The sequence below is a fragment of the Bacillus rossius genome, chromosome 12, assembly GCF_032445375.1.
Source record: "Bacillus rossius redtenbacheri isolate Brsri chromosome 12, Brsri_v3, whole genome shotgun sequence".
In the NCBI taxonomy this organism is placed as follows: domain Eukaryota; kingdom Metazoa; phylum Arthropoda; class Insecta; order Phasmatodea; family Bacillidae; genus Bacillus; species Bacillus rossius.
Genome location: NC_086339.1, coordinates 366,882 through 387,736, shown reverse-complemented (window position 1 = coordinate 387,736; position 20,855 = coordinate 366,882). Strand labels below are relative to the sequence as shown.

Below are 20,855 nucleotides of genomic sequence, written 5' to 3'. Positions count from 1 at the left end.
TAAACATTCCTAAGGCATAGATACTAGAAACGACGACATTATATGGTCCCAAACAATTATTAAAAAAATATGAAATATTAATAAACACATAACATAATTGGATGATGGCAGGATAAAAAAAATTTTTTTATTTTTAGTCAAAAACATCCGTAAATTAATTTTTTACGTTCTTTAAAATAGTAAAATTCACACATCATCAGTCATTTCAGGAAATCAGTTTAATTTTAATTGGGATTCTAGCGCAGTATAATAAATTTAGATACAGTTCCACTATAATATTTTATAACTAGAGTTAAAGCATAGTAAATAGAATATTCAGTAAGAGTTTACATTTAAAAACTATAAAATCAGAAATTAGAAATAGGGTTGGTGAATTCTTCCGCATATTAAAGATGGGTTTACAATTAAAAATTAATGAGTAATAATTAAAAGTTAGTCGTGTACCTATGACATGACTATGTCGACATAGGCCAGTTCCCACAGAGGGTGAGAAGACATGGCGGACGTTGCTCAGTGGTGAGTGATGTTCTGGTTTTCTCAATGCCAGCTCTCAGAGAAAAGCCTCACTAGGGAATCAGAGTGTGGACTGTTTAGCCCCTGAGACCAATGAACATGATACAGTGTTCAGAGAGAATCTAGTACCAGGAAGTTCACCATTATCCTAATTGGCCCATGTGTTCAGTATCTTGGGCATTTCCCTTCACACATCTGTTGCACACATGTGGACAGGAAAAGGAAAACAGGATAGATTTAACATGCCAAAAAATATTAATCACAGTTCATTGGCTATGTTACTGGATCCATTGTGTTATCGCCACGCACTTGTCAGTACCTTTACACTCCCCGCACACAAGAATACAAAGAGGAAATTTGAGAACTTACGTGGCACTTGTTTGCATTCCGAAAGATAGAAGTTTTCTTAATATGTCGGTGTCCATTTCAAAACTTAAAAAAATACTCTGGAGTCGGTCGTTCCCGCAAATACTAAGCCAGCTCATGTGCCAGATGGTGTAGAGTGCAAAAACTACTGAAGGAGGAGGGATTAAGTCCCTGCTCAATGAACCTACCGAGATGTGTGGGGTGCTGTGTTAAGTAAAATTATTCTAAGAAAAAAAAATATATTGCCATTAATATTATCAGAGAAGAACCAAAACTGGTAGAGCTCAATTCGACACCATTAGACCCCAATGATGGCCAAATCTTAACTACCCATAAACTACCCATAAGGACTTAGTGGTGACATTTCGGCGCACACGGAGCAGATGTGATGTTAAGAACACAACATACTTTAAAAATATTGCGAGTTTGTTTTAAAAATATGCTGAAAAACACAATTGTGTTCTAAATTCAGAGACCATTTTCAGCTTGACCTGCCATCAGCCGGGGTTTCGGGTGCGATTCCCACGGCGAGTCTAAGGAGCTGTACGTGAAAATTGGGGTGTTTTACAGGAGGGCGCCAGGCTAGCTCTGTCGTCTAACCGTGAGTAGGTCGATCGGCCCCAGCGTGTCCCCTAGACTCGGTGGCTTGACTTGGAAAGTAGCGACGGCCGGGTTAATCCCTGCACCGTAGAAAAAAAACTGACCCGGAGTCGCGTGGGGAGTTGCGTTGAAAAAGGTATTTGATGATGACTATAGTTACCAGTCGTGAAGAATCAGAGAGACAAAACTTGAAGGCTCCCCACGGTACGCGCACGTCCGCTCTGGGCCGCGAGCTGATCAGAACTGCCTCAGGGGTTGGCGTGCGAAGGGGGGGGGGACACTCCCTCCGTGCGCCAAGGTTACGCCGCTCGTCTCATCTGGGTGGAGACTTGGCGATGGGTGCGTTTCGCCAGCAGGAGCCAGTACTGCGGGCTGAGGTCGGTACGACGTCAGACCTATGATGAAGTGTGTCTAGTATGCAATTTATCTGCTAACTAAACCTCAGTCTCCAAGTATAGTGTGCCACGCTGGGGCCGACGACCCACAAAACATCACTGGTTAGCCACAAGAGCTAGCCTGGCACCCTCTCAGAAAAAAATCAAACCTCTTTCACGCCAGCCCCTAGGTACCAGGCCCACCCACGTTTTGAACCCACAGACCACAGATGATGGCAATTTCATAAATGCTAAAGGAATTTTCTGTCTTGGGCGTAACTTTCAAATTCATTTAAAATTACTTTTTATGCATTTATACAGATTACTTTAAAGTTAATCAACAAGGAGACAGAGATGAATAATCAAGATATTTTTTAATTATGTTGTAAACAGAATAATAAATTTCAAAGATAAATACAATGGAAAATATAATTTAATGAGTTGACGTCGTCCCAAGTGCTCCTCCGGCTCGCTGAGGCCATTATTGCCCGTTGCTGCTTCAGGCTTGTGTGTGCACCGGCGCCTGTGCGTGAAAGTGTAACAAAGGTTTTGTTTATGTAATTATGTGAGTGTGTAAATATCTATTTGTGTTGTTGTGTACCTGTAGATGTGTTTCCTGGGTGACTGAGTCGCGTCTCCCCGCCTGTGACCATGTGGGCTCCACGCACTCGTACACGAAGGGAAGAGGGGGGATTCATGTGCGCGTGGCAAGGGGGGAGGCCACTTGACGTCGCGGAGTGTTGGTGGAGTTAGTCGCCTGAGTGGGATGAGAGAGTGCGGTCGCGAAGTTGTGAGTGACACTGTCAGTCGTGTCACCGTTGTCACGTCCCCGTCATTCGCTTCTTCGTCGGTCACATCACCATCAGTCACATCACCGTCGTTCGCTTCGGCAGTTACGTCACAGTCTTTCGTGTCATCGTCATTTGCGTCACTGCCAGTCACGTAACGGTCATTATTCACGCCACTGTCAGTCGCGTCACTGTCGTGTCACCGCCAATCAGGTCACTGGTAGTCTCGTGTCGTGCTCAAAGTGCGTGGAGCCGGACCTCGTCCTGATGGACTGTCATAGATGGGAGCCTTGACATCCCATGTACAGTGTGTGATGTGTGCAGTAAACACAACTTAATGTCATAAACTCTTTTATTTCACCCGAGTTAGGGTAGTTCCCTTGCCACATGGCATGTACCCTCTCTGCCTGAGCAGCTGGGCAGCGACTCCGAACCACGGGAACGGCCCTAACGTCGACAGAGTAATGCTGTATTCCTCATTGTGATTGGCCTTTTACTATTATAGTTAACACCATGGAGGTAAGAAGTTAACACTAAAAGCAATGATATGACAATTACAAAGAGGCTTTGGGTCAATCTGACAATGTTGATTTCGACAGCGACCATAGTAGTTTCAAGAATATAACTTTAGCTGTCTGTTGAAATGAAACTACCGATTCTTTCCGCTACCGGAATTAATCCGACTGTGTCCCTCACTAATAGGCCCCTAGGAAAACACAGAAGTATGAAAGAATATCTATAGAAAATAACAAACCTACAACTCAAGTGGATTTCCGTATACTGCAGTTACAAAAAACAAATTAATATTTTTATTGTATCGCGCACATTATAATCATGGTGCATAAATACACAATATAATTATTAACTTATATGTTAAATATAATTTCTGAATTTTAGTTGATTTGTTTGTCTAACTATGAGCAAAACAGGACAATTCTACATTTCTGATCCATTTATTTCTTTCGAATCATTAAAAAACTAATTTTGTAACATTTTGATTTTCTCATCTGAGTGCGTGATCTCAAAAAAAATTACTCCAGAATTTACACATTATCATACACCACTTCCTACTTATTAACTCTACGTTTGTTATGGACTTCGAAGTGTATGCACTTATGCGAAGGTGACCTAGTGGTCATTTAGGGTGACTTTGTCGGTTGCCTTTCCCGCAACCAAATATTTTAATTTCTATAATACTTGGGACCAACTCAAATTTGTCTAATTTCTGGCTAAACATGTATCTTCCAAGGCCAAAATCCAAGTAATGAAGTGAAGTGTCGGTTGCCTTGGCGACAGTTGGAGTATTTCGTGAACTGTTTTTTTATAATATGATATGTGTTTACTCATTAATACACTAATGTTTAAAACTATATGTTCGTTGGTTTAAAGTAAAATTACAAACTACATAATGGATGATCTTATTGGTCGAGATGTTGAAATTGATTTGGCTATTAAAGAAGGTTAGTTGTTCTGTTGTCTTTCATTGGTGTATGGTATGTGGCGCGAATTTTTAAGCTGTGAAAAATAACTGTACGGCATCTTTAAATCCATGTGGCATCCTGTGAGGTATATCAGTGTTAGCTATATTTTGGGCAGTTTTATGTTGAAATAAACATGCAATTATTTTGAGGGAGCGAAAAACTGGTTTTAAAATCAGTTACCTGTTCAGATATTTATAAATTGAAAGATTAATACCTTTACTGTAGTTATTTGTATTGCCTATGGACCATATAAGAAATGTGTATACTGAATACTGATATATGTTCTATTTTGATTCAAGCATTTGTTTTAGAATATGGTTTTGATATTTATAGACTCCCAATGTGTCACTTTTTGTAAGATATATTTTTATTGTGCATTGCATTTTAAAATAGACTTGTGCAAGATACTAATAACTTTGCGAGGGATAGGTATAAAATAGTTGGCAAGAAATTTGCTACATTTTCCTGAAGTTGTTTGTTGTTACTAAAAGGGTAAAAGGTGTATATCACGTATCCAAGTTAATCCTTTGATCTTGATGGCATGATCCTATATACATTGATCTTTTAATACAAGATGCTTGCTGTTTTAACTTTGTACTTCAAAAGAATGTGGACATTATATAAACTTGTGACACAACAATGAATTATTAATATAAAATGGTAATTTTCTCACGTCGCAGCTTTTCCGTAAATAATTTTGGGAAATTACCTTTTTTGACATTCCTCTGTTTACCCTGTAAACACGTTTCTTAATTTCTACTGGTTTCTGGAAATTACAGTATGTAGGTCACATGGTGATGACTGCTTCACTGCATGGGCAGTGACCTACAAACGGAATTTTCTCAAAAACCAGTGGGAATGAAGAAAAACCTTTTACAGGGTTGACGTCGTCCGGCCGAAGGCCACCCTAAACCAGACCTGCAACCGCCAGTATCCGACCCCGCTAACGGAACGCACCCCTAGCCATGGCCCACCCGAGTCAGGCGAGCGCCGCGGGACTGAGGTATAATCAACGCATATAACTTAATCGGCAAGACAACCCGAATCCCGCACATCTTAAATTAAATATACATTAAAGAATACGCCACTTTAAATTAACAACCCCGTGCAACACAAGTGCAACGTAGGAGTGCCCGGGTCACTCACGTGTGGTTTTTTAATAATACAGTTGTGAGTGCTCCCCTTGCGGCCTTCAGCCTGATTTCAGTAACGTAATATGTAACTTAAATAAAACCGTCCCAAATTATCACTTATCATTCGCCACTGGAGCAGTCATCAAGCTACGAACAGTCTCCAGTGTGACTCTGTTTATTCAAACTTATTTCATATAAACTTGTTACATCTAATTTCTAAAACATATATGTATATTGAGTTAATTATTAAGTTTTATTGTGTGAATTTAGAGCCACTTACATTTTGTTATTAATATAATTTTTTACGAATAATGGAACTTTAGAAACTCTGGCACGACAAGATGCTCACCCCTCCCCACGCGCCAGGGCCAGACGCCAGGACAGAGCGACTCGCGGACCGGGACGGACGCACGTCCCACGGGGAGACATCATCCTTTGTCTCCACTGAACTTCCATCTGGTAACTATAGTCAAACTTCGAAACCTTTTATAATTACTCCCGGTGTGCGCCCGGTCCTTTTCCGGTGTAGGGCCTATCCCAGCCGCATAAACATAACACGCCCCGCACAACGCATTATGCGGGGCCGTGCAATATACGGCACGGGCCGACTCCCGGCAAACCAGACTCCAATCAAACTCTCTCCCTCAACCTCGACTGGCGTGAGGACGTAACTTTAGTGACGGCGCGTCAGAGCGCCCAGTGTATAATGACAGTGTACTTTATGTAGGGAAATCGTGTGAATGTAATTGCAAGTGTAACTACTACGTAATTAAAAGTCCACTCCGCACACTCCGTGCGCGACGTGTAAATGATAGTGCAAAACCGTGTACGTTATTTGCAAACCTCCCCAATCCAGTTAGGGATCAGCGTCCTATGCTGTGTAGGGTCAGTGGTACAGCAGGCATTAGGGACCCCTAACATCACCACAACCGCCGCCGTTCCTAGTGGGCCACGCAGGGGCTTTTGGACCTCACGACCCACCTCGTGGCTAACCACCGCGTTAGCCTGGCGCCCTCCCGGACACGTTTTCCCGCAAGAAAACAGCCTTCCCGCTAGGAACACCGCCGAGTCTCGAACACGAGAACCCGGGCGACGGCAGGGTAAAGAGAGGAACATTTTTAGTGTTCGAAAAAGGTATTTTCCGAATTTTATTTTTTTTATTAATGGAAAATAAATAATTTCTACAAGCACTGACATAATTTGTTTGTATTGTGATATTATAGGTTTTGTTATGTTCAGGATATTTTGATGTTCTAAATTAAAACAGCAAGCATGATATACCATAGGATCAATATATAAATGATCATACAACCAGGATCAAAGGATAAACTTGAATACATGATATGGAATAATTACCCTAAAAGACATGTTAAGCAGAGTCACTATATTGTGACAAGAAGCAAAACAGCCTTCTCTGCTGTCCCTGAGTCCATTAAAAGTCTTCCCGTACCTCGGCAGGAAGGGAGGGAGGGCAAACCAAACCATCATGAGTGAGTCTGTGTTACTCAAACAGCAACGGCCTAGCTCATGCATTTTATTTCATTATTTGACCACACACTTGGTTACTTTATCATGTCCGAGAATTTTGAAATGTGTTTTCTAGATAAGATGGAGTCAGTCCAAACAGTTTATGTCCCTCATGACATAGTGTTATTTATTATTTTTTAATCTTGATATTTATTTTTAGTTTTATGATGGTGATTTGATTGAAAATTCATTTAACAATTCATTGTTTAATTCACAAATTCTTGAAACTTTTATTATATATCTTAATTTAAAGGCTCATTCAAATGCATGGGTGAAGAAGATTTGTATGTAGTCTAATTGACAGCATAGGTAGCTAAAAAATTATATTAGCTCTGAGATTATACCGAAGTGGTTTAAAATCCATTATACAAGTATGTCCCACTTCAGAACATCGAAACAGGCATAGAAAATTACTACTGTGCTAGCAAAACAAATACTCAGACCTATTCAGAATCACAAAAACTGCTTTCCCCACTGTGTATCGCTTGCATTGTCCCTGTCACTTGAACTTCTGACATCTATAATTATTATTTTATCAATTTCACTGTTGATACTCCTGTCATACTTCACATAGTCCCCAATATTATTTACCACGTGCCTGCAACACTCTTTCTACTTGTCCACAGAATAGCTGATGAACAACTCGCACAAATTTGTCCACAGAATAGATGAACACACGGACACACGTCTCTCAGCTTGCTGTTTGCTTCAGGCTGTGGCTTCAGCCCGTCCCAGCACCAGCTTGTGGTCGAGGCGTCGCTGGACGGCCACATCTTGACCACACGCCTGGTCCCCTGTTGCTCCGAGCCGCAGTTCCACGAGGTGCTCACCTGGATCATCGACAAGAAAAGACTGCGCAGGTAAGCTTCCCTGAGCTGGTCGCAAGTGGCCGAGGTTGAGAAGGGGCTCTGCCTCGGATTAGCCCCAGCCGCTCTCTCCTGCTGTCCTGGCGTTTCGTTTCTGCCTCTTTGGATGCTCTTTTCTGATATTATTAGCCATTCTCTTCAGCTGATCTGGCAGATTACAAGAGATAATAAAATATCTAAGGTTTTTTTGTTGAAGTCACTTAAGTGAGTTGCATGCATGTAAATCTTAATTTTATTACCTATGTGGTTATAATAATACAATTTTTAATAAAAAGAGTTCTGGTTGAGCTGTTTTATGAATTACTGCCCCAGGGGATTCTTTCATGAATTTTCCATCGCGCTGAATGGTAATTTTGTGTATAGATATAAATAAAATAATTTAACAAAATTGATGTTACTTAATTTTTTGACGTGAATTTTATGAACGTCTTGCTTTAAGGCCCCGCCTGTAAAATTGCAACACTAAAAAGTGTGACGCCAAACCGAGACAAACTTTTCCCATTGTTCACAACCACTGGCTCAACTGACTCCATATCAACATCAGAATCATCATAGAGTATATCCATGTCCATTACCAAACAAATTTCTGCATTCCACGTTGTTTCTTGCGAGGTAGACATCTGAGTTTTGCTCGAGTTCAAATTTTGCACCTTGTTCGGGGCTTGTTTTGCCTCACAGGCTCATTTCTTTCGACTACTTTTTGCCTCATTCAATAGCTACGACACTTCTCTGTATTTTTAATTGCTTCTGCTTGGGGGTTGCTTGTTTCCTTTTTTTTTCTCTCCAAAATAACCTTTTTTGCTTAGGCATTTTGCGTTTAATGTTAAGAAGTTTATAGTTATTCCACTCCACTAGCACCACTCAGTGCTCACTCACGAGCAAATTAAAGTTCAAACCACGCATATTGGTTTATTACCTTCGGAGTTACAGCTCCCACTGACTTCAATTCGATGCTCCCCACCAACGCTCAGTACGTCATCACTGCAAATGTTAACCGGGTGAGTCATTGTAATGACCACAAGAAAAGTCTGCTCTACTAAGATATTATAATTTCAACTCTTTGTTTTCCTAGTTTACGAGTTTTAAGTGGCGTCGAATCCTCAACCGAAGTGACACCCGACCCGAGATTAAAGTCATTCATATTCCTGTCGGAAATTCATGTCATCAAAGGAATTATACAATATACAAATTATAGTATTGATAGCTCTATTGGCAAATTTTAAGTCAATGATGATAAGTTATTAGCCACTATAAGTAGTTAATTTTGTTTTCTTTGGTACATGAATTGGATATAGGTACATAGATTGTGTAAAATGTAAACATCAATAACAAATTTTGATGTGAAATGCATGATAGTTATGGATTGTTTATTAATAGTGAAACATTTTGGTTGATTTTAAATTCCATCCTTTTCAACATATAGGCATAATTAATATTTTACAATAAACATAATTTATTGATTGTAAATAATTACTTCGTGCATTTATCTCCCTTCCCTCATTTTCCTAAAACAATACACCAGTATTAAGTTAGCAAAGAAAGTGAAAACCAGTAAAAATATAGTTAAGGCTTTTCCGAATAACAATAATGAAATATCAGAAACTATTACAGAAATATTCATGTCAATAAATACAAATACCAAACTAAATGGCCACAACCTTGACTCGTATAATCAGTTTGTATTCTGCCGTTCTGAAACACATCGCAGGCCAGGGAGTGCAGGATCTGCAATGCACGGACACATCGGTTCTCTTATAATTTTATTTAAGTGTATGTCTCATATATGTGTGTGTTTATTCTTGGTAAAGTTAGGGCCTTACTAAAATTCTTAACCCGCTAAATGTTTATTTGAGTATTTCAGTTTCACATGCCATTATCAGTCTCTGATCATAAACCTTTGTGATTTTCAGGTTGCGAACTAGTACGGCCAGCATCAGAGTCAACTGCTACTCGTTGATTGGTCCCCACGAGCGAGAAATCATTGGGTTTTGTTTGCTGCACCTGAAGAACTCCAAAATCCAGACTGACTCACATCCCCAGGTTCGTGATGATATGGTTCAGTTAAAAATAATCAATGCCATTAGTTGTTGCTGTGTAGAATTGTCTTCATATTTTGGCAACCTTTTCTATATTGGATATAGGTGCATAGAATGTGTAAAATGTAAACATGTATATATATTTTAACCCTTTTCACTTCCACATATTGTTGGTTGCATTGAAAGTATATTTGCTAAGTTATATCATTTAATATTATGTATTTTAGTACTACTAATGTAAATGTTTATTAATTATCCATAACAACACAGTACAGTAAATTTAAATGACCCTGACATGTCTGAGACTTTCATCGGTTGTGATATTTTCGTTGTCAATGGTCCCATTGAGGTTATGTTGGTCACTACGACAGATGAAAGCCCAGCCGGTTAAAACGTGTCAGACTCTTAATAACCATTTGCTATCCCTCTTTGCATGACCGTACCATTTGGGCCTTGAAGTCTTGATTATGTTTTGTTTCTTTTTATTGCAGTATTTAAAATGCAGGCTTCAATTTTAATGGTTTGTGTGTGGTTTGCTTGTCTATCGTTGCAAGTTGTGTATGATATGCTGTATCCCACCTCACCGACCAATCACAACACAGCACTCACAAGGACACAATAGCATACAAATTTCCTAAACCTCGCGAGGCTTTTCGTTCAAAGAAATAAAACATGAAAAATCACAGTTTTTTTCTGATTGGTTGATGAAACCTCGTGATAATTTTCCCGTCTGCTGTGAGAGAGAACATCAGCCGATTTTCCTGTCATAAGAATTACATACAGAACGCTCCAGGAAGTCCCAGCACATAAAAAGTGTAAAAAATTGGCGCTGCTGAGTTTCGCATCTCTCTCTCGTTCTTCCTCTGACCAGCACAATACACAATGTCCCAGAAATATTGTTTTGGCTTTCAATTGAATCCTGATGTAAAATACCGGCATAAAAACATATTTAAAATTAATAAAATCCTGAAAAAATTCATTTACACAAATAATAAGCTAGCGAACAAAGCGAGAGGCAGTATAAACCTAGTTAAATTACTTTTCTGAATAAAACAACTAAGTGTCAAAATTAATTATTAGAATATTAAGAATGACAACATACATGCATAAAAACTAAGTCATTATGACCTTGGACTGTCTTATCAACTGATACTAAAGCATTACTTAAAAGCATTATGGCAAAACCTTACTGTGTAAAGCTAGGGAGGGCAGGGCTCTGAAACACTACATTGTCTCTATTTTTGAATTTATAAATATATTGTTACATCCTTTACATAACACATTTACAGAGGTGCGCTTATTTCAGATTTAGTTTTGACGTGATAAGGTCTTATAAATCGATGAACGCCGGTTGCACGCATGACTCATTGTCACGTTCCGCCTGAGCCGAGCGTGCAAGCGAGAGCGCGGAACAAGCGATAGAGAGGCACGATAGGCTTGTGACGCATCTATCTCTCTTCCTCTCCATCGGCCGATGCGTCCGAGTAGAAGAGAGACAGCGGCAGCACACAACCTACACGTGAACTGTTTTGTCAACTGTTCATAAAGTGAAGTGAAAAGTTAATGTGGTTTGTATGCAATTTTTCATCAATGGTTTCTTATGATGTTATCACGTAAAATTATCGTCCGTAAACCGACTTTACAGACAACCCCCCCTTTTTTTTTTCAGTATAAAAGAGTATGTAAATATGTATGAATTGATTTATAAATAATTACATGTACGATGCCTACAGTGGCAATTTGTGTTTGATTACCGGTGAGGTCACGTCTGCATTATCCTGAAAAGGGGGGGGGGAACTTGGTAGGCATTGCTGCGAGTCAGTGAGCTTCTTCAGAGTGCGTTCCATAACTGTTCCACCTCTTCGTCTCGCCATCAGACATCTGTGATGACGTTCACTAACCCAGGTGGTCCATCCAAACATTTGTGAGTGCATCTACAAGTGTAGATATGCCGACAGAATTATTTTTGCAAGTGGTTTGTTACACTGTATACCATGATGCAGAATTGAAGTATAATCATTTTGCTGCAATTAGAGTTAATTTGTAATAGTTTTTCCAACAGTATACAAGGATAAGGAATTAGTCTTCTGTATTGTGACTGGTTCCAGGTGGCTCACACGTGGCACAGGCTCGCGGGCGGCCAGCCACCGCACCCCCAACTGCTGCTGAGCTACTGTTTCCGAAGTGTTGTGCCACAGCTCGTAAGTCTTTATTGCCTTCACATTGTCCCGAGGTCAAATATGGGTCATCCATGTCATTATGCCATTAATGTCATTATTACATCTATGTCATGTCATCCATGTCATTATGCCATCCATGTCATTATGTCCCATGTCATCCATGTCATTAGGATATTTATTTTGTATTTCTTAAAGGGGTGGGTCGACCAGCCGGCCAGACTATCAGCGCTGCAGCTGACATGTTGTGTGTCACAAGGCCACCTCTGGCTTCAGGCCCCAGTGGAACTGTGGTTTCATTTGTAAATGTAGCTGGCTATCAAAGTGAATTTTTTTCATGTGATGAGCTGGTGCTGATGTCAGAGCTGATGTGTCAAGGTGTTGCCTAGAGTTAGGTCCTCTTAAAGGTGTGGTCTGACAGATCAGACTGTGACATACATGAACATGAAAAGTGAATTATGAGTGACTGTTCTACTTCTCCAGGTCACTGTGACCATTGTTGAGAACATGGGTTGAGTTGATAAACTTTTTTTTTTTGTTTTGTGCGCACACTAAGTCATTCATGTTCTCATTTCTGTTATCTTTAGCGTTATTTGCTTTAAGTTGCTGCGGGTAATTATTAATAATATATTTTAATCTTTGCAACAGCAGGTGACATGTTTTGTTTCCCTCTGTCCTTCCTTGACTAGCCTCACGAGTGTCATCTACGGTGTACATCATTGGAATGAGTGTACAATGATTTGTTGCTGAAGTGAAGTAACCTACGGGCATGTGTTCCAATTAGTTCTGAGTTTCTACATCCATATTTAAGGCTTAGTTGTTGCTATGTTCCCCAAGAGTTGCATCTTTAATACTTACTGGAATACACGTCACATTTAATATTTTCGGGTTTTATTTACGTTGCAAAACATTTGGGATTCCTTGTTTTTAAATATTGAAAGTTATTATGGGTTCATAATTTACTCTGATGCACTTTGGAGTAATATTTTCAGCTAAAGGAACAGTTGTTTACTGTTTAGCATAAATTTATTTTATGTTAGTGTTTCCACTTAGAAATACATAGTCATTTGTAACCGACATGACTAGTGTGGTAGGACTGTGTGGAGATGTGTTTGTCTCTCCTCCAGATGCAGACGGTGCAGAGCGCCCCCACGCTGCCCGGGGCGGAGATGGGATGTGGAGACCACGCCCCGTTAGTCCCCGATCTTCACAGCGAACAGGGCATCGTCCCGATTGGTTCCGCGTGTTTCGGCACAGACACTTTCCTGCTCACTGTCTCGGTTGACGAGATATCAAACTTGCACTTGGTGAGACCTTGTGAATGTTGCCCTGATGTTCTTTGTAGTTCTGTGTGTAATTATGTGCGAGAGATTGCCTGGTGTGAAAATGAAATGTGGGAATGGATTGTATCATATTATAGTCATAACAAGACACAAATGTACCTTATAATTATGTATATAGTTCTTTTAATTTGGTTTGCTTATGTCCTAAAGCTGACGGAGGATTTTCATCTTGTTTGGCTTAGCCACTCAGAAACTTTGATGTCCAGGTTTAAATTAATACATGTGGAGTATGAATCAGAGACTTTGTCTCTGGTATGGCCCTTCCTCTAGACATACACTGTTCACGCGAGATCCCCTTCGTGCTCTACTGCCTCGACATGATTGGTCACTTCTCGTGACTTACTGCGCTGCAATTGGCTGATCAGGTGGCAGGTTGGATGGTGGGTTTCTAAAATACTAGTTCAGTTATAAATGACAATTATTTCACAGGATAAACTGTCTGCAGCAGCCTGTACAGTTATATCAGGCGTGCCAGTAAACATTTTGCTGTGCTCTAACAGAGCCAAAATGTTCATAATATATTGTAAAAAAAAAGTTGAACAATAAATTTAAAACCAAGATGGCAACTTTCAATTCTCTCTTCCAATAAGTAAAAATAATATTATGATTTTAAAGAAATACAGCAAGAATAAGCATTATATCCCAAATTTTCATTTAAATATTACCTTTACAGCATAAAATAATTAATGTTCATACCTTACAGATACATAATTTTTCTTAAACATTACAAAGTTAAATCTAATACTTTGATGTCGACTCTGGCTACACCCTCCCCGAAGCTAGATGTGCCTCACTCCACATTCTATGGCCCGCCACACTTTACAAACTTCCCAGTAGAGTGTACATTCATGAACACTTAAATAAATCAATTGGGTGCTGAAAAAATATTTAAGTTCAAAAAGCAATGTGGTAACTGAAATAAAATCTGTTGGACTCAACTGATTTTTATTATTATTTTTTATTAAAATTTCACGAAAACTCTCTGGTCGTAATTTTGTGACCACGAGAAACAATGCATGTCGAATCTACAAGTAAGTAGCACATAATCTCTTCACTGACTCCAAAACAAATGAGTTGACTGTTCGCAGACACCGAAGGATGAGTATCAAAATATAGTTTGCAAGTAAATCCCGTGGTTGCACACAAACTCATGGTACGAGGCGAAGGACTCGTCCCCAGAACAAAGGGACAAAGTTTACGTGGTCCTTGCTTGTGCTAATACCGACGACTGTGGTCAAATATTCTAGTTGAAAGTTCCAAGTCACTAAAGGATGGTACCCGGATCACAGCCTCTAAATTCTCTCTTCAAACCATTAATATGTTATTTTTGAGCCACCGCCAGACACGTAACCTCTCCGTACCTCGTACAGTCGCTGACTGCCGAGGCTACACGCGACTGCGTGCCACCCGAGGGCGGTGGCAGGGGCGTGGCCTCACCACCCAGTCACAGCAAAATTTCCTGACCCTTGCAACGAGGCTTTTCCGGCAAAATTTACAAGAAAATATTACAAAGTCGGGGCGACATCATTTTTAACCAATTACATAAATACCAGCCAATCATGGTTCATGGTAACATCACTATGACCAGCTTCACAGTCCTTTCTCATGGTTACCGAACTCTCTGTCTCTCTCTGATTTTACACACTTGGCAAACTATTGCATCAACTCGTTGGAACAAATAATCATTGACAAAAAAAAATTACGTGAACACACATTTACGAATAAGTAAAAGCAAACATCAAAAATAAAAAAATTCTTGAAATCACATATAAACATGTTTGTATGCACTCTCTGTTACAGCTTGTGCCGGAAAACGCAGGACATCCCCGTGAAGAACCCACTTTTTATTTCTGCTATAAAGTTTTCGGGCACACAATAAAGACAAAGAGCTTTACCGTGGACTCCGCCACTTCTGATTTTGTCTCTGACTTAAATAAGTTGAAAATTTGTTGTTCATTATCTGGGTTGAAGTTGTATTTAGAAAAAGAGTCCATACCATTCGCGTTGATGTCAGGCGATGAGGAAGTCGGCTCCGCATCCGTAGAATTGAAGACCTTCGTTCCGACGGAAGACACGGATGAGTTCTGCTCCAAATACACGGGTGGCGGTGACAGAGTCGTCCGGAACGTTCACTGTTTGTTAACGAGCCCGAAGACGCAGCGAGTGCCCGTCGGAGAAGGGAACTCGAAGCCGGGCGTGAAGATCAGCCTCGCGCTCCAGGCGGAACAGAGGCAGACGCTGCCGGTGGTGGCGTTGGAAGTGGACGGGAACGTGGTGCTCTCTTCGTTGGAGCACCGGAGTGCGGGGCAGATCGCGGAGGAGGGCGACGAGCTCTCGGCCGACCCCGACAGCGCCTCGTCGCTCTCGTGGCTGTCCGGGGGCGAGCGCGATGCGGGCGACCAGGGCAGAGCTGCTGGCGAGCTGCCTCGGAGCCCTGGGAGCCCTCGGGGCCACTCGGCCGTCGAGCCCCTCGCGGGGAGGGCGGCCCCCCACCGCTACCACCTGCACATCAAGCTGGAGTCCGTGCTGTTCCACAAGCCAGTCTCCGACACGAAGGTGTTCTTCAAGTGAGTTTAATATTGCCGCTTGCAGTTTGGAACCAAGGTCAGGAAAGATCAAATTTTTTTAAAATTATGCAGTTGGCTTTGACGTATTACCGACATTAATGTTATTAGAGATGACACAGAAACAGGATGTTGGGGAAGGCTTGGCAGTGGCCGTAAGTCAGCCGGGGTTCCTGCAGACGGGGTCAACTCAGAAAGTTGAAAAGATGTCTTATAAACCTGGAAAACATAGGGAAATTGTCGATATCTATACTCTCGGTGATTTTTTTATACTGTACATGCGATGTCTTAAAACAGCATTTAATTAAATCATGAATTCATGCGCCAATATTAGTTATCCGTATCTGATTTTTACGGACATAAATTAAATGTTAGGGATACAAGCAACTGTGTATTTACTTGAAGTGGAATCAAATATCTACCCAAAGTTCTCTATCCTGATTGCAATCAATAATTGGTAAAATGTATTATCTAAGGGGCCTAACTTCTGACACTAAATGTAACTAGCTAACTTTGTTCTCTGATGCAGCCAGTGTTTCCCTGGAAGGAGCGGGATAGGGTAGAGGAGGGGTTCAGGATTGGATGGTGATTCTAGCACTTGACCTTGAAGTAATGCCGTTTATTGTCTTAGCACAGTTCTGCCTTGTACGTGGACGGGTTGCTGGGTACTGCAGCTCTGGCTAGACCCTAACACAGGACTGTGGTCGCGAGTACCTCTACTCGCGCTGTGGCTGAGCGGCCATTTAGTTTTTGGCCTATAGAATTTTTAAAGTTTATTTACCCTTTAAGTTCTTTCTTTAACGTATTTTTTTACTTTCTGTTTCCCGTATTTTTATTTAAAATTCATTATTTAATATTTATTTTTATTGTAAGCTTAATTTTTAGGCTTTAGTAATTAACGTAGGAGTCCGTTGTTGCATGCTACTGCCACCTGGGAGCGCGACCGCCGAAATGAGTGACGTCAGGTGTGACTGCTGCAGTGGTTCGCCGTGCTGACTCGAGTCGAAGAGGGATAACTGATCTGTGGCTGGTAAGAGACGCACGCGCGGGTCATGATGTCATCACAAGCAGCGTGCAGCACGTCGAAGACTTCGACAACGCAATACAAGGCAATGAGAACAGCTGCTACGTCGTTTACCAGTAATACCCGATACTGCCAGCAACTTCTACAAGCCTGTGCGAAGTGAAGCCATGTGTACACGTTGTATTGACAGATACGATGGTTACTTCACGTAGTTTTTACGCTGATTTGGTGTTCAGCTACCCGTCTGGTAATGACTGGCTAGATTTTTCGGACATCTCCAGAGAAATACAGTCAGTTAAAAAGTGAAGTTTTTTGCGAAACCATAATGGATTGTGATTCGTCAGTGTTAATCACGTACATGTTTAAAAGCATAATTTTTAAAGTAGTACTACGTGTGTTTGTGGGGACATGATTTTATTAAACGTGTTTATAGTGAAAAGTGTGTCAGAAAATTGCAGCTCCCAGTTCTACGCACTGCTGTGCCCATTTAACTCCTTCACGGTGTGTGTCACTACTGTGCTGCAGACAGTTGTCTCCATGATCTTCGTTGTGGTTCCTGCTTATGAAGCATTGGTCACGATTGATAGGAACTTTCGTCTTTGGTAATAAATAGTTCGCCTAGTTTTTTTTTTCATGGACAGTATAAACTTTGGATACTTTTTTAGTATGATTCTGTTTAGGCTATCCACTATGCAGTGATAAAGTTTATAATGGCCAAAAATTCTTATAGAAGTATTTTAATGGGATTTTTTGCATCTATTACTTTCTTGATGGAAGTGTATTTTTATATATATTGTTTTTATAATAGGTAGTATGTATTTTATTTCCATGATAAGTCTTTCTTTATATCCAGGAAGCTGATCAGGTCATTTTTAAGTGTAATATTTTAAAATAAATATACTAGCAACATATTTGTATTTCCAACGACGGAGCAGTTTCGCTTTGCTTGAGGCCGGCCTGCTGGTCTCTGGGCTCGAGACAGAGCAAATGAGGCGGGTGACCAAATGCTACTGAGAGTACATAGAGAAAATGTGAGGGTTATGAGGGTTGAGTGATCACATCACGTCATTGGCCTCTTGCCAAGGTGGTCTGTGTTCAATTCCTTCTGGATCAAACCTGCATGTTCATTGGTGGGGAACATGGCAGATGTCGCAGTGTTCCATTCTCACATCATCACCTCCGTACCTGAAGTCACTCATATCACCTTCTCTAATGGCCCGGGTGTCACTTTAATTTAAGTAGTACTTTATTTGATTTTCATTGCTTAAGATCCCTTAAATTTCCTTAAAATTCACTGGGAATCCATTAAAACTCCTTAAATAAACACGTTAGTCCAGTTGAATTTAAATTAAAAGCCTGTGTTGTCTGTGTATTTTATTATTTAGTATTGGACTCGGGCGACACAGCAATTGTTTCGCACACACACACTTTGTGATTGTTTCACATTGCTGTTTAGCTCCTGAAATACTCTTTGTGCAGTGGTTTTTTTTTCAGAATAATAATAGTAATAGATTCACGTGTGGTAAACTAAGGAAAAAAAATAAATAAATCTATTGAAATTCGGGTACATCTAAACACATTCCAATCGTAAAGGGATCGTTAAATACACATGTATTGTTGTTACTGTGAGAGGTGTTGAACGTGAAGCCCTGGTCGCCGCAGGTTCGTGCGCCCCGGCGCGGAGTCCCCGGGCGCCCGGCGGGCGGAGGTGCCGCTGAGGGGCGGCTCGTGCCGGCTGGCCGTGCTAGCAGCGCCGGGGGACATCGGCCGAGCGCTGGTGGCCTCGCAGCCCAGGCTCTTCCTGTGCAGCCGGACCCCGGGCGGGCAGACGCTGGTGCTGGCCTCCGCCGGCCTCGAGGGGGCCTCGCTTCTCTGCGCGGACCAGGTGAGCCTTGCGTGCTGCTGTTGGCTTGCAGAAGTCAAGTCCAGCTGGTGTGAACAAAACCACGTGGGTTTTTGACGTGACGTCTAATAATTCCGATGAACGCCGGCTGCATGCACGAAAAAGTGTCCCAGTATGGATGTGTCCTGTTTGCTCATTGTACGCATGCGCGGCATCTCTCTTCCACTCGATTGGAACGACCATCGATTTGACTTTTCAATCATATTTTCGACGTTTGAATTATTAATATTATGTAATTTAACGATCGTCCACCGATTTTCAGCACAATTGGTACGGTTATTTAAAAGTAATGTTGAATATTCAAATACGTTTTGAACCAACAATGGAGTTTTACAGTTACACATAATAATTCAAATTACACCCGGGATTTTTTGCACAATGTTTTAAAAAATATTGTAACACATTATAAATAAGTTTGGTGTATTTGGGATGCGTATTTGTTATCAAATAGTGTTATAAAAACGAAATAATATTATTCCCCTACCCTGAAAAAAAAGTTTTTAATATATATATATATATATATATATCATTTGAAACTACTCAATTTCATGTATGGCCTCGTGGTCTTGCGGTCAGCGTCGCAAATGTCGGTTTGAATCCTGGCAGGTGTAAAATTTTTTTTGTACTTCTAAAAATAAATACGGCGCACGCAACATTTCAATAGTAATAAATATATTTGAATTAATGAATGAATGCAACTAAAAGTAAATTTATTAATTAAATTGTACATTTCATTTCACCCTTATGATCCATACAAAATAGTGATAATTCAATAAAAATGATTCAAATAAAAAAAAAAATTCTTCCTCAAAGAATATAATATTTTTAATGCCTAAATGGTTTGGTTGCAGAAGCCTATTACAGCTCAGTCTCAGGCTGAATATGATATTTCCTTTTCATGAATGAAATGTTGCAGCGGAAAGTGTGAAAAATCTCACGCAAAATCAATGTTTGGACAAAGTTGCGTCACAAAAATCTGTCGAAATAGAAAGTGATGATGTATACGGTGCCAGTTCATGGTCATTTACGGTGGGAAGGGAGGGAGGGAGAACCACCAATACTGCTGCATGGCCACACGCACTCACTCACTCACACCCGCTTTCTCCCTCTTGGATTTACTTTATTGCCTCAGACAGCCACATCACTCGACAAGCGGCAGACGCAGTCCATGATGCTTCACACGCACTGCTGAGATTTTTAATTAAACAATTTATACTTACTTGTTACAGATTAAAAACTAATCCAGGCTAGTTATTTAAGCACATAGTCAACCACAACACTTAACTGTTGATTTGTTTTACTCCCAAAATGAAATAACTCGCATAAGAATTGCAGTACATGTTATTAAACAAAAATCTGCACACGATGTGCGACCCAAGCGAGGGTGAATACGGTACCTTCTTTAGAAATCATTTTTATTTGTTTTGATTTTTTACTACATTTTGTTAGTCAGTCTTGGTTTTCTGAGAGAATAAATCACTGAAATGGCTTATTCAAACAATTTCTTGCCAAATGTTTTACCACCATTGCTGCAATTTTTCAAAGAATACAATCAGGTTTGTATTATTGAATGCCTTCTTGGCTAAAGCTATCACATACCATGGGGTTAAGATTGAGTGGGATGCACTTTATTTGCATTACATCTTCAAGTTTTGAAGACCAAGCCGTCAATGTCCCAACAGAGAGGATGCTGCTTTTCGAAAGTCCTGCGGAACATTTCGACCCGAGACCAGGTGGCCACAGTGAAGATATCCATGGTGTTGGAAGACACCGGGATACACTTGGCGGGCGATACTGCTGGTAAATACCAAGTTCATTAAATAATTCACATTAAGTACAATTTAAATAATTAATTGTTTTAATTTATTAATTGTAAACATATGTAAGGTTGAAAAATGTGCTATCAAATAAATTAGTGATAGCATTTAAAATATTTGTTCATTAGGATTAAACCATTTTGCTTTGATAAAAAACATTTAGTGAATTTGTAAAACATTTTGTCAGCTGGCTTGAATTTTTTAATTTTTTATATTTTCTTTCTGGTTCTTGAGCATGTTATGGTGCCCTATTGGGTGTGCTAGGATGGTTGGTGACTGAGAGGTTATAGGTTTGATTCCATGTAGGAGCAGGAAATTGCCATCAACTTGCAGACAGGTTAGG

At 40.4% G+C, this 20,855-nt stretch overlaps 1 protein-coding gene across 1 annotated transcript in view; it reads left to right on the top strand.

The window, feature by feature from the left end:
- Positions 1-3,798: 3,798 nt before the first annotated feature.
- The window catches only part of LOC134537298 (centrosomal protein of 120 kDa-like), a 39,760-nt gene continuing 22,703 nt past the window's right edge, over positions 3,799-20,855 (top strand). The window contains exons 1-8 of the mRNA XM_063377589.1: positions 3,799-4,101; positions 7,495-7,642; positions 9,559-9,688; positions 11,793-11,885; positions 12,989-13,168; positions 15,005-15,771; positions 18,455-18,677; positions 20,378-20,495. Of these exons, the coding sequence (XP_063233659.1) occupies positions 4,050-4,101; positions 7,495-7,642; positions 9,559-9,688; positions 11,793-11,885; positions 12,989-13,168; positions 15,005-15,771; positions 18,455-18,677; positions 20,378-20,495 (1,711 nt within the window). The 5' untranslated portion in view covers positions 3,799-4,049. The remainder of the gene's footprint in view (positions 4,102-7,494; positions 7,643-9,558; positions 9,689-11,792; positions 11,886-12,988; positions 13,169-15,004; positions 15,772-18,454; positions 18,678-20,377; positions 20,496-20,855) is intronic.